This window comes from Fistularia commersonii, chromosome 2, assembly GCF_037954325.1.
Source record: "Fistularia commersonii isolate RoL2024-O1a breed Wild chromosome 2, RoL_Fcom_v1.0, whole genome shotgun sequence".
NCBI classification, from domain to species: domain Eukaryota; kingdom Metazoa; phylum Chordata; class Actinopteri; order Syngnathiformes; family Fistulariidae; genus Fistularia; species Fistularia commersonii.
In genome coordinates, this window is record NC_141285.1 from 7,835,603 (window position 1) to 7,850,997 (window position 15,395).

At 38.1% G+C, this 15,395-nt stretch overlaps 1 protein-coding gene across 3 annotated transcripts in view; it reads right to left on the reverse strand.

Moving 5' to 3' along the window:
• vwc2 (von Willebrand factor C domain containing 2) overlaps positions 1–14,676 on the reverse strand; it is a 48,776-nt gene extending 34,100 nt beyond the window's left edge. For 2 of the 3 annotated variants that reach the window (XM_086165343.1, XM_086165359.1), the window contains exons 1-3: positions 14,455–14,676; positions 6,977–7,685; positions 4,079–4,208 (exon numbers count right to left, since the gene is read on the reverse strand). In XM_086165343.1, the coding sequence (XP_086021469.1) occupies positions 4,079–4,208; positions 6,977–7,606 (760 nt within the window). In that variant the 5' untranslated portion in view covers positions 7,607–7,685; positions 14,455–14,676. Of the gene's footprint in view, positions 1–4,078; positions 4,209–6,976; positions 7,686–10,566; positions 10,640–14,454 lie in introns of all 3 variants that reach the window. The other variant, XM_086165350.1, reaches the window with a different exon arrangement.
• Between the last annotated feature and the right edge of the window lie 719 nt (positions 14,677–15,395).

Here is a 15,395-nt window from a genome sequence, read left to right on the forward strand (position 1 = left end):
GACTTTTACAAAATGATTGAATGAAAGATTGTCTCCCATTCTATAAATATAAATGTAAAAAAATGATTTGGTCTTATTGCAGCACCCAAATGTGCCCAAATATCTCAGCTTCGTCTTCTGAATTAAAGAATTCACCGATAGGTCTTGACTGGAAGGCTGCACGATTGCGCAGTGCAAAGGACCCTGGTTCCATTCCGACCAGGGGACCTTCCTGTGTGGAGTTTGCATGTTCTCCCTGTGTCTACGTGGGTTTACTCGGGGTTCTCCGGTTTACTCCCACAATCCAAAAACATGCAGGTTAATTGGAAAAAAAAATGAATAAATGTATAAGTGAGTGGGTGAATGGCTGTTTGTCAATATATGTGGCCCTGCGATTGACGAGCGACCAGTCCAGGGTGTACCCCGCCTCTTGCCCGATGACAGCTGGGATAGGCTTCAGCATTCCCCGTGACCCTGTGTGCAGGGTTGCAGAAGATGGATGGATTGATTGAGATTTAAATGATGCTGTTGTGTTTTTTTGTTTTTCCTTATTGTTCAGGTCCAGCACCTACTATGCTGTGAATGCACCCTGCCTGTAATTTGCAAATTCTGGATTGGATGAAATTGAGGCCATGATCTATTAAATATGAATTGATATGGAAGTTACAATAAATATTCAATTATTTTTGCAGTAAATTAATGCAAATCACCTAAATCAGATTATATTCCGTGCATTTATTAGCAGCCTGGTAATACTATTACTGCCTCACTGCCTCAAGTCACAAAATTAGGGTTACAACACTTTAGGGAGAGAGGAAATTAACCTGTATTCGATCTCTGCACAACATAACTTTTTACCTGAATACAAAGACAATTTCAATTGTCATGTGTGAATATTTGTAACACCTACAGTTCACCAAATATAACTTTAGGGACAAAAATTATATTTAACAATCCATTCCGTTATGCAGAACTTACTTTATACTGCTGTGATAGAGACAAGCTTTGCCCTCAGATAAATTAAATCAGGAAAGTGTATTATATGAATCTAATCAATGGGATGGAATTGTCAGGACTTGTTTTTTCAGGTTCCATTTCCATAAATTCCAGCAGTGTATGGAAATCCAAAGGTCTTGACCTCACAACAAAATTTTAAGTTATTTTTAACTCAAACTGAACTGTTTTTTTCAGCATTATATTGAGTGAGTGCTTTTAGCTCAAAGAGAGACCCTTGTTTTTTCTTAATGAGTCTTAACATTATTCATGACACAAACAATATTAAAACACTGCATTACCAATATGGATGCAATACTGCTACTCATACTGATATAATTTCTGCTCAATATTTGTATTAATAATTCAAATTAGTAATTCTAGAGAGAATTGCATTTCACATATAAATAGAAAATATTTTTTAACGAAGTAAAATTAATTTATTTCAGCAAAACAATTCGATGTAATAATTCAGATAAAGCACTCAACAATAAAGTTATTTTCATTATTACCTGATTGTACTGGAGTGCAGTCTCTTATGCTGGTGTTGCCAAACAAACCTCACACCAAATAAACAAAAGCCTTAAATTCTCTTAATGAAAATGTTAGTTGCTTTTGAAAGTGTTCAACTGTATTCAGTTCTACTCTGAACATCAAAGCTTTTTTGTTATTCAGGTCTAGAATTGGCGCATATACTTAACCGTCATGAATCATGTTTAATGTGACTTAAAGTGAGCCAGCCATCACCTTCACACAGTCAGGGTAACCTGTCCCCTAAAATGCTGGAGAGTGCCAGGTCTTTGGGGGCAGTATAGGATGCAGAAAAATAGACCTTTTAAAATATGTATTCTACTTCAGATCAGCAATTTTCTCCAGTACCTGACATTACTCAAGAATCGTCAAATCTTGACTTTGAAATCACCAGAAATACTACATGAAAAATACAATAAAATCTGTAAAGAATTGACTATTTTCAACCAACAACTAAAATGACATAAGACCTTTCCCCTTGGTTTTCAATTAGTAAAGACATTTTTTCATTTTACATTAAACAAAAAGGAGGATACATAAAGTGCAGACAGCCTAGGGTGGCAAACTATACACAAACCTCTCAAAAGACCAAACACCAACCATTAGGCAAAACAAGGTTCCATGTTATTTAGTTTGAGATATTAAAATTTCAAATTACATCAAAATAAAACTTTCTGCTGAAGCAAAAATTGTTTGCAGAGCTGTGTCAGACATTTATCTGAACTTAAAATTTACATGCATAGCAACAGTGATGACCCATTTCATTACCTATAATTGTTAATGATCCAAAGACCGGTTTCATCAAGATCTTGCGAATAATGGCAACGTGATATTTACTTTACCTCAGATAGTTCAGCAGTTTTAAGAACAGAGTCACCATTTACAAGCTAGAGTTAATGATTCATCAATATGACACAGTATGAGCATGATTTAAATGATAATTGTACTTTTACAGAAAATACACAAGGGTAAATTTCTTTTGTTTATTCTGTGTTAGGTGCAGATTAGAATATGTGCATTTGGCTTACTATCTGTGACTAAATGAACACAAATGTAAACTGTCTAAACAAAGTGTCTTATTCTAAACACTACCTGAAATTTATTGGAACCAATGTTAGTCTTAACTCACTTTGGCAGAAGTTCAGGCCCCATTATTGCTCGGCTTACATTCTTTCCAAGAAATGAAATTTCATCTGGTTCTTTGCTTCTTCAAGTTACAAAATACATTCTGCTATGTGTAAATGGAGTACCTTGAGGCCACCGGCTGCCAATACATGCAAGTGAGAAGTCACAGACCTTGAGACAGGACTTGAATTTTTCTGTGTAATTACAGGATGCAAATTTGAAAATCATTGGCAGATATTGGGGAAAAACAAATATGGATGTATTTCTTAAGTATTTCTTAATTTCATTTAGTAATGATAATTAGCAGCTGGTATACATATTTTCAGCTTGGTACACCTGTATTGAAGTACTTCAGATTGGGAGCCTGACATGGCATTCAATATTGTGGGGATTCAAATATGATATCCAACTCTGCATTGTTAACAAATGATTTTGTTCTTGATTCATAAATTAATTAAGAAAGGCTTCTTTTTGTTGAATAACTTAAATACAGTCATTAATATAAGATGAATATCCTTACATTCGATATGCATCATCAGATGATTTCTCCTTTTAATGATGTACTGGAACTAGAATTATCAGTTCTATCTGGAATCATTACAGAGAAACAACAGAGCCATTAAAAGGGCTGTCAACCTATAAATACCTTTTATGTAGAATACAGATATTTTCATAATTTCACATGGGGAAGGTCCAGTCTGAGGCAGCTGTTCTCTAGTTTTATCCATAAAAAAGTATATCAGATTGTGTAGGATGGTTGAACTTCAGTGATGTCAAGTAGCACTATCATTTGAGAAAAAAGACAGGTGGTGGGTTGTATGTGTGGGTTTTATTGCCATTTATAGTCTTTGCTGTCACACATCAATAGTTTGTATATCTGTAATTTAACCCTACCTACTGACGACTGTATACAATTGGTTATAAAAATATGATGATACAGTCTAAACCTAGCTGTTGGTAAGCAGAGGGCTCTTTGTATTCATAAAAAAATGAGCTGAAAGAGCAAAATAATCAGTTGTAATGTATGCAATCAGTGATATAAAAAGAGTTTCACAGTAGCTATTTGCTGTTCTGCTGAAGGCAGTCACCCCATCCTCGCACCAGGCTGGTTCTGGTCATTTTAGCCTACTGAACCTTTGTCAAGCGTTACTACAGACATCAGAGGCAGTTTGCAGTTAAGCGTTTGCTTGTGTGCGTGCGCGCGTGCGTGCGTGCGTTTGTCAGTGTCTAACTACTATTAAGTATCTTTTCTCTCTCCCTCTCTCTGTCTCTCTTAATCTTTCTTTTTTCTCCCTCTTTCTCCCTTGGCTGTAATTATTTATTCATATATCATTAGTAATTTTAAAACCCCAATGATGCTGAGATAATCACTTGAGCCCTCCATGCTTTTCAGGTGCCCTAAAGAAAAAACCTCACAGTAGCGTTGTTAAAGAAATAGCTCTCCACTCACCACTCTTGCAGATGGGACAGCACTGATCTGGCTCATACTCCGGGTCCACACATTCTGTCTGAGGGCAGGCTGACACAGAACACAGCACCTCCCCACTTGGCTCACAGCGGCACTTTTCACATGGAGACACCTGAAGAGCAAATAGGAAACACTAATCAACACACTTATAAACAATTCAAGCACAGATACATACAGACAGACATAACAGTGACTCCTCTTAATTCATTTCTTGCAATCCGTCTGTTCTCTACTTTGTTCTTTACTTTATCTACACACACACTCACACGTGTGCACACACATACAGTGTCAAGACCTAATTCAGACAATGTGCAGTGTATGCTTAGATTGACACAATATCAACATGCAGGTAAGCAGACAGTGCAGTGTCATACACATCCAGTATCCAATCAGAGAACATGGTTGTTAAAATTAAAAACTTTTAAATGAATGTGTGTCTGTTCAACACACAGCCTGAATATAACGAACAACTAATACCATCGACTCATCGTTTTCAACTCGATAAATTTGGTGCTGATGTGGAAACACAGGGGGCAGTATCAAGTGTATCAGTGCTTTTTGAACATTTCCTGCTACTGCTTGGAAAAAAAAAAAAGAGTATAGTGGCATTAATTGCAATGCTCTTTTTCAGTTAGGAAATGAATCACTACAGATTAAGTTGCATGACAGATTTGCACTTACCAAGTGCTATGTAATGACTTTTGTATCATTACTTCAAAATAATTGAGAGAAACGATATGTAGCTCAGAATCAATGCCCTGATATTAATATATAGGGTAGATTAATTTCATTAACTTTATTACAGAAAATTGAAAAAAATGTACTTAGATAAGTGCACTTATATCTAATGTCCTTCTGATTTGGGTAAGATCTGATTTGCACTCAAATGATTTTCAGGTTATTATTTATTAATTTTACTATTGAATAATTGCCAAATTACTCGTGTCATTTTCTGATTACTTTTAAGACAATTAAGTGATTTATTTGTTTTGTAGAAAAAGATTCATTGACTGTTCTTAAGCAAAACTCTGTATAACTATTGAGATAAGGACTCATACTTAAAAATGGACATGGAAGAACAGCAACAAGCATTTCGAAATCCAAAACACCCAAATTAAAAAAACAGTGTTTTGCCATATTGAGGATAAATCAAATATAATCTGCATTATTTTGATCGGACTTTAAGAATTAACTTGATTATTTTGATTCCCGTAATGAGGATGTTAAATATTATGTCATATTGTCTTTCTAAATATCACTTTCATTTCTATTGAGATCCACATTGGTGCAACAGAGCAACAATCAGGACCTGGGCTTCGCTCATTGGTCTGGATTCTTTCATAGCAGGGATTGAAACAGAAAGCCCAAGGAGGAGAGCCAATACTACTGGTGTTACTGGAAATCAGAGCAGCTGTGAGGACAGTCCCCCGAAGATCTGAAACTGTAGAATCACTGTTATGAGTGTGAAAGAATTAGGGTATGTTGAAAGAATTATATGTTGAAATCCAGGATATAGGAATTCCTGGAACAAAATTGATGTCAGGAATGGAAAAGTGGCTTTGTCACATCTTTCTTGGTAAAATACAGAAAGGATGCACAAAAATTTCTCCGTAGATACTTTGGGCTCTCAGTCACACTTTGGTATGTATCACTGTAGTACATTGTTATTTGTTTATGTTAAAGATGATATGCTCTACAGTCTATGACTGTGTCTCTCTTGATTGAATTCAGTATTTAAAATCTCAATAGACAAAACAAAGAAAAAATGTGTTTGATCCAATTTAATGTGGTTTTACTCCATTCTTTAGGATTTGGTTTTTCAGCCCTTCGTCTGTGTCAATTTTGGGGTTCAGCTTTACAGCTTGGGCTAGAACCCATCCTTCCACACCTCTGCTGCCTCATATTAATCAGAGCCTGATCAGAAGGGTGAGATGTAGTTACTGACATGAAGACTGGTACTAATTGCACGGGGAATACAGTTCCAGACTGTGTCTCCTCCAGCCTACCAAAGAAGACCTCAACAAATCATGCTCAATTTCATTTCAAATGAAGGCATCATCCTAAGGGGGACAAAGTTGGCTATTAAACTTCTCCATCTCATCAGAATATGGTTGAATGGAAAATCCAACATATGGTGCTTACAAGGAAACAGGTGCCGAAACAGAATTCACAGTGTCTGAATAATCCTATATTTCTTAACTAATGGATCAGCGATAGATTGTACACCCATATCCTACATACCCAGGGGTTGGTTTCATTTACCAGAATCTTGTATAAAGCACAACTTTAGTCACATAAGGATAGCAAAATATCATTTCAGAAGCATTGCTGTGGATTAGAGCATTGCAATTTTTTGCCATTTGTTCTTTGATGTGTATATAAGTTTTATGTCAGAGTGAGAAAATCCCACATTAGTTAAAGCCCCTTACTTAAAGTGTCTAACAACCTAAAGCAAGGCATAAGTGATAGTAAACGAAGCATCTGATAAACATAATCCAAACATTGTAGTTCAGACCGATGCCAGTCTTTCGGAATGATCACAGACACATTTTTGATTGTTTTCCTGGCGCATGACTTTGTATCTTCACAATCACCCAAATACAGTGTGTAACATTACTATTAACAATAATATGAATCATCAAACTCAATATGAAAATACCCTGCTGAAAAAAATGACCCTCCAGTAATATTCCAGTGTTGTGTGTGAAAAAAGACAAGCGCTGACCTTTGCCATTATAAATATGCCTGCCCACTTGCATGCTGGAAGGTAACTTGTTTCTATGTAGTGCTTGTGATGAAGTGTACAAACACAGAGGACTGTTTTGCCATCAATTCTTTCAAGTCTGAGCAAAAATGAGTGAATGCAGTTGATGGTCTCACCTTAAATTCTTCCAGTGAAGCGTAGCTCTTTCCCCGAAACTCGCAGTAGTTCTTCTTCTCCTTGCACTGCGGGCAGCACTGGCTAGTATCCAGTTTAATGCAGCGAGGATGAACCTTTGGACATTCTGGCTTGCTGCAAAGAGGGCCCTCATCTGTGCAGAGGCAAGGGCACGTGGAGGGTCCAGGGGTGAACTCCTCACCAATAGCAAACACAAAGCCACTTTCATCCATGCAGCCTTTACCCCTGTAGTCTGGATAGGCGTATTCATCAATAGCACCCAAGGACAGGGTGACATCACTTGTGGGGTCCTCATCTAATCGGTTCAAGCTATCTTGCTCAGTCCACAGCTCCTGGGACTTTCCACCCTTAGATCGTGACTTATGGTTGGGCCTGCTGCGGCTCAGGGCAGTTCTGTTTGGGCCTGTGACATTGATTTCATCCAGTTGCTGCTGAGCAGCATATCCCAATGGCTTCTCAGGGGCCGGTTTGTCGTCCCTGGCTTGGGACAACACACTTTCCAGACGTTCCCTGCTCTGTGGCAAAGTTGTTATAGGATTAAGCTCAGTGCCACTCATCAGGAAGCAGAGAATAAAGAGAACTTCTGCTGTCATGGCAACGAAGTGCAGCATCTCTCCCCACCACCAGTGAGGTGGGAAAACACCTTGGCTCACATAACACACTTCACATCTCAGGTGTGAGCCAATCCATCTGCAAGGAGAAAATTAAACCGGGGTTATGTGCTTAGTATTTTGTCACATTCTATCCCAGGTGCAGGCTGGCTTTGTATAATTTAGTGATGAGAAGAGTACAAGATATTCAGATGACTGCACAGCACTGCTCCATGCTATCAAACTAACATCCCTTAAATGTGATGCGGGTCTGTGAAACCAGTGAATTGGATCATCAAGCTACAGAGCATTCACTGGGCTGTGTTACGAAATCAATACTGCTTGGTACAGTAACACTTCCCCGCATCAATCGGTCCCAGCAGTGACTGAATCAAAGAAAAAAAGGCAAAATAGGAGTCAAACACACTTCAGCTCCTGCCCCTCTAATGGAACAAAGACTGCAGATCAATCCTTTTCTGTATGAATCACAGTCAAAAAAAAGAAGAAATTGATTTGTAAATTAGCTATAATTCCATTCTGGGTAGATGAATTCACTTGACAGAAGTGCCCCTATAAATTTCAGGATAAAGCTACTCCTGCTATTTTACTGAGCATCTGTACAACAACCCCACAATAAATCTTATTTTGTTGTACTCACAAGCAGTGGCGCATTACTTTCTGTTTTGTGCACAGTGAGGGTTAGTATAATAGCTCAAGTGCTATAAAATCTGAGGATCAACTATAGACACTGCAGTGATAGCACCTTTTTGAAAACAGAAGTCAATATTGTTGTTTTTGTCTTTTGCCTAACTTGATTTACTGTTGCGCTTTGAAATTCAAATGCCTGCCATGATGCTTTGCTGCACTCGTTGCCCTACTTCCATTCATTTCCTTTACACCAAATACTTGCTGTTGTCTTTCAACTCTGTCAAGCTAGATGCAAACATGTTGACATTTTTAGCTTACTCTGAATGGCGATGTTACCCTGGATTGACTGGCTCGCCAATAAAACGTAAGATCCTGTTTGCACAGATTTTAGAATAGTTTTCAGTATTGATGACTTGATGAGAAGCTGTGGTGATAGGTGATATGCACAGCATCAATATCATAAATGTGTTGGTATACAGAGTCGAGTTAATGCAAGGTCAACTTGTACTTAATTCTGTGTCATTTCAACAATGAAATAGGTTTTCAGCAGTCATGCATTTTGATATTTATGAATTCTGTTCAGTTCTGAGGGGAAAGAGCCGAAACTGACTGCTGGCACAGCAGCTGTATTGGAGCTGTGTTTTAGCTGAATTGCTATGTTTCAGACAGAATTGTGTGGAGCTGAGAGGAGACAGAACAGGCTGCATAACACTGCAGCTGGAGGGGGGTGGGCCTCATTAGTAAAAAGACCTCATTTGGCTTTTCTCAGATTCACTGCTCCACCTTAACAGCTTCTACAAGCTGTTACTAGATGCTACTGCGTTTCTGTTCTATAGGACGTAAAACTGAGCGGGCTTTTTCTCAAATAGACACAAACCGGTCACAGACCCACACCCAAAGGAAATTTTTAGAGTCAAAAGGTCCAGCTACCAAATATTTATTAGTCATGTTCAGAGTCTGAAAAATAAAGTATTCTGAGCTCCATTTAAAGCTGGGCAACAGTTCGTACTATTTTCTGAAACTTGCTTTTCAATATCCAAATTTTTTCCTGACAGAGACAGATAATTTAGATCAAATCAAGTAGTCTCTTGCTCATTCTTTGATTTCTTTACCATAACATTTAACATGTTTTTTGCTTACTTTTCTTTCTAAAACCTTTTTAAGTTTTGTGGTGCTTAAGGTCACTTAATACTGATCATATGTCCTTCCACAACATATTAATAATAACCATTTTAATATGGATACAAAAGGCAAGGGCATCAGACATTGAACTGTGTTTTCATCAGGGTAAAGTTTCACAGCTCCTTAAATATTGTATCATAACCAGCTCTTTTCCAGTGGAATCAAGTCTGTGCCCTTATTCAGAACAGGATAGTAAAGGCTAATGATAAGCTCAACTAAACTCACAATTTAGTAAATAAACAAGGCTGGGGTTAAGAAACTCACAGGACATTTTTATTTCTTTTAATGCACTAAAAAAATTGGAAAGTCTAGTTTTGTTTCCTAGTTCCATCCCCTTATTCTGTAAATCAAGCCCCAGAGCCAACAGCATAAGGATTTTTTGAGGATTTTTAGACAGATTTTTAGACAGATTTTTAGACAGATTTTTAGTAACTTTCATCTAATGCTGTTTGCCTAATAAATGGCTACTAGTTAAAACACTTCAGCTTATAATGTATTATTTTTAATAGCAAATGTTTTGCACAATGGTACATTATTACACAGCAACAGGATTTTGCCAGGGAGCAAAATCAAAAGAAAACGAAGAGTGATGACACACTACTTGGTTAAGTTTTCAAGGCCAGGAAACTAATGCACCACTTAAAACTGATCATGAAAATAAATCAACATACAATCTTGCTGTCTTTAAACTGTATAATTTTTAATGTCTAATTCAAACTTAGCTTCAGTGTCATCCATACAAATTCTAACCCTTTGGTTCATATCCTCACTGATAGGAGGCCTTTATAAATACTGTTTCTACATGCTCCTCAATTTCAAGTGATGGCATACTTTCTTATGGTTAAAATGGTTGCATATAAGCCATTGGAGAAAGGTCATGCATTTATCTTTGCCCTGCAGCCCTGTTGAGAGTTCTTTTTTCCTTTACTGCTCTGTTTCCTTTACAGTCTGACTGAAAGAAAAAACACAACTGCAGCAACATGAAATAATAGCTTGTATGGACCATTAGATAGACAAATTATAGTTCATGATTTAGAGTACTGAGCAGGAAATATGGAATTAACTGAAACCAGCATCTTTTTAAATATTAGAAATGACAATCTAATATCAAAACTCCTTTTACCAACATGACAGTCAAATTTATACTTAACCATTATCCTCCATAAGCCAATGTAGCCGTCAATCAGGGTTTGTTATTCTGCATCGTCGTCTTCATTCAAATTTCTGACACATACAAGCCCAAACAAGAGCAAACTTGATCAGTACTGTACATGGGAAAACAGCTCTACTATTAACACCTCTCATCGATAAATAATAATTTCTGGGAAAAACAAGTATTTATTAGCACAGGGAAATTAGTTGCTCAGATTTTTTTTATGTTGCACAGCCATTTTTTGAAACCTGTGAAGTAAGCTATAATGAGGTTTTCACATTTTTACATGGGCTTGTCCTCTGACAGGACTCCATAGGGTTCCAAATATTACAACAGCCGAAGCAATTACCTACAGACATTGCAGTGTTGCAATGACGTATTAGCACAAGCAAAAATGGTCAATTAAAAAAGACAAATACTGAATATGAGTCAGAATTCCAATAGCAAAACAAAGCTTTTGTGGCTTGCCGCTCAGTTATAGGTAAATGCTCAAATGTTTGAGGAGAGTGGGCAGAGAACCTCCCATGGTTAAAAACAACCCCTCTGCTTAGCTTTTCGGTTCATATTTATATATGAAATATTTGATCAATAATTTAGACCTCAATAGCCTGAATTAAGTATATGTGTAAACAAACAAACCACCTCTAAGTAAAAAAATAAAATCTATTAAATATACATAGTGGTTTCACTGGTCAATAAGGTATACTTTAAACTGAACCAAACCATGTGCAAGTCCAAAACTGAGATCTGATGTATCAAACAGCAGGAACTTGGACAATCAACAGGACATTTTCAGGAAATGGAATATCACATTATGAAAACCTTGCACCTCTGACACAAAATAATCATTCTGTTGCCAATAATTTTCTATGCATTATATCAAGCAGCCCTTAAAACAACTGAACAGTTTGAGGTTTGTGCCTCTAAAAAAACTCTTTAACTTGTGAGCTCTTCTAATTTTAAATAGAGAAGATTTTGGACAAAGAGCAAAGGTCCACAAATTCTTCAGAAAGTCAACTTGATATAAAATGTGATTGTCTTGTACTCTCCATCAAACAGTGGTGTTGAGGCCTTTGGGACATAGCTATGTTTATTGAAGTAGTTTACAATTAGAGCTATTCCTACGTTGTTGAATGATTCTATCATATAATATGATGTGACGTGACATGATGTGACGTGACATGACGTGACGTGACATGACGTGACGTAACGTATCATATCATATACAAATATATGCATGCACATATGCATGCACATACATATGAACATATGCATGTTCATTGATTTTCACTCTCACTCTTGTTATTGCTTTTAAATGTCAGGCGATTTTCAGAAGTCAGTCATAGGGAGTTTACATGTGGCTTTTCTTGGTGATAGCAAACAATCACACAAATAGACTCCCCAAACTGACCAGAAAATTTACAAAAGTATAACATTAAAGTGTCAAATATATAAAAGAGGTTTGTTTCATTACACCAATGAGTAGTGTTTAGATACTAACCTTATAATGTACAACAATTTTCACCCAAAGAAATCCATGAGGCAATAAGATCATCTAATGAGGTCAGAAGAAATAGAACAAAAGGTAAAAGAGGGAGGAATGAAATTAGTGTGTGTGGGTGTGTGTGTGTGTGTGTGTGTGTGTACATTCGCCTGTATGCAGGTACGCTATAAAAAGGAAGGGCTAAAACAAAATTCAAATAAAAAAAAACTCTGAGAACTTTAAATTATGTGGACACAGTGAACAAATAACAAACAAGAGATGGATCCTAAACAACAGTACAAAGTGAGTCCAACCCCTGATCGATTTCAAACTTCACAATGATAGATTTGCATTTTGTTACTTGTCTCACATTAAATTTGTTAATTACATCTGTATTCTGTCGCTTTACTGTTAGATCTGAGGACTGCATATTTCCAGTCACCACTGACTTAAACGTACCAATGACTTCCTGCAACAAAATGAATTAACTAAGTATGTCTGCCAGAGTACAAAGTTCAGTCATCAAAGATGTCACATATATACATTCTTATGTCAAAAGCCATGATTTGCTTACAACTCATGCAGTTGAACTTGGTTGCCCACTGAGGTGCAGCAACAATGATTTATCAAGTTGGGACTCAACATAGCTGTTAGTTCATGGTTCAGTGATGCTCACCATCACATTGATTTATGACTCATAAATTATTGTTGATTTCATTACCCAGCAGAGCAAATATGGCACATACGTCCTGCAACAACAACCAAAGATCTTGGAGGTTTTTTTTTGCTGTACCCTGACAAATCAAATACTGTTATTGACAGATTGAACAGATTAGCTTCAGTGACGCAGAGCATGGTGGTTGACTCAAGGGTAAGCTGCGTTTTGCTTGCATCGTCAATTTAATTCATAAAGGTTTCTTCCAGGATGGCCGATAGGTATCCCTCATATATTAATGCTATAAATAGGTACTGAGGCAGCATTGTCATCCCTAGGAATTTCCCACATGTTTAATCTCAAAACAGAGCAGCATTTGAAAGAACTGAGGGGTTAATCTGCAAATATCATCCATGTGAATAACACTGACAGGAAATAATGTCAGTAGAGTGAGAGCTGTCTTTCTTGAATTGATTTCTATTAAAAACCAAGTCTAATATCTTTCTGCTTTTGAAAAAAAAATCACAATCTAATTGTCTTGGGGAACAAAAACAATGCAATGTCCCTTGAAATTTCGACAACGTGTCATTGAAAGGAAACCCATCACCTCAGGGCTAGAATTAAGTCACACACAATTTGGCCTCTGTGCACTTCATTCACTGCAAATGACAAATTCTCCTACTTGCACATCTCCTACATCCCTACACAATGCTGCTCAGACACATTTCGAAGGCAAAGTCTTCTTTGAGGTCTACTTCAATGAACAACTAAACACATCATCAAGGATAAGATGTGCGATTTTAAGACAGTGGTGCTACTGGTCTCAAATCTGGCAGGGGTGTGAAAGTAAACACAAACAGTGTGAAATGATGGAATCCAATTAGAGCAATAAGGGAATGCTATAGCAAAATCCAAGAGTATTAAGCCATCTGCCAGTGAGTAAAGACTGCTGCAGGGCTGTCTTATTGAATCTTATCCTGAGACTGTAAATCTAACAAGTGACCTAAATCAAGAGAAAGTTTGCTCTAAACATGCAATGCATAACCAACAGCCCTTGCAGCGCTGTCATGTAATCTTAGGATTTTGTAGCCTTGAATAAGGTGAGAATTTGCTTGTACACACGAATCTCGCTGGGAAGAGTAATGGAGCCAGGATCCCATTAGAGGGCATGGTCTACTTGTACAGCATAAAATCACACTGTAGAGCAGCTGATTTTATGCAAGTACGAGAAAATGTATTGATGGCAAACAGCCGTTTGGAATTGTCACGCCCAAACATGTAGTTGCATTTAAGCAAAAATAAATAAATAAATAAATAAATAAATAAAATTAAGTGAGTGGTAAAATTCAAAGAACAGCCACTCTTCCATCATCGTGCAATGATCTAACACCTACTTTGCTGGCCACTGCGAACTCCGAAAATGATGGATATATCGTATGATGTGTTTCGACGTCCTAACCCCCCACCCTCCCCCCCGAGAGAGGTTGCATTGCCTGGATGTGGGATTCAAAAGTGTGTGTCTTTGTGCAGGCGGTAAAATGAATGTGCACCTAAACCATTTTTTAAACGTCACAACAGGTATACCCATTTAATTTCCTCATTAAGATCAACGCAATCCATAAAGGGGTTTTATTGTGAGTGGAATCATCGAATGTGCCTCTTTTCGTCAGACAATTAAATCTCGGTCAAGTAAGTTTCCGTGAAACCTTGACACAACACACTAAGACCACCGTACACCGTTGTCTCACCTGTAATGCTTGAAGTCCGTTCGGATCCGTCCACGCTCCAGAATGCAACACAACCGTTGAGCAGCGATGGCCGAGGCAGCAACAAATGATTTGCGGTGAGGAGATGCAAAGTGACGCTCGTTAAAGCCGGTCAAATGCACACTTTCCCCAAGGAGGATGCTCGTAAATCAGCGCGCACCAACTTTAACTGCCGCGCCGGAATGAAAGCACCGCTGTTTGCGAGTGCCGCGCATCCACTGAGGTTCCTGCTGCACGGTGGCACTTTCGACAAAATAATAAATAAATAAATAGATAAATAAATAAATAAATAAATAGATTGTGTGGGGGGGGGGGGGGGGGTAAATAAATAAGTGCAGTCTCGTTCGGCTGTGTGGCCACTAGATGACGTACTTCGTCCGAGCGGAAGCGCGTTCGACGAGGAGACGTCACATGGGTCGTGGATACTGTGGGATGAGGAACAGGTTTTGGTCTCCGTGCAATCGGTCGCCAACCAGGAGAAGCACACCGTGAAAAGGAAAATTTGGTGCAATTCTTTATTAATTTAGTCTCACAGTGCTTTATCATTCATCCATCCACCCATCCATCCATCCATCCATCCATCCATCCATCCATCCATCCATCCATCCATCTTCTGCTGCTTATCCTGCCCTCAGGGTCACGGGGGATGCTGGCGCATCCCAGCTGTCATCGGGCGAGAGGCGGATTACACCGTGGACTGGTCGCCAGTCAATCATTTTTTTCCGATTAACCTACTGCATGTTTTTGGACTGGGGGTGAATGTTTGCTGTTTATGTGGCCCAGCGACTGACTGGCGACCAGTCCAGCGTGTACCCCGCCTTTCACCGGATGACAGCTGGGATGGGCTCCAGCATCCCCTCCGACCCTGAGCGCAAGATAAGCGGCAGACCATGGATGGAGGCTAGGAAAAAAAACAGTCAAGT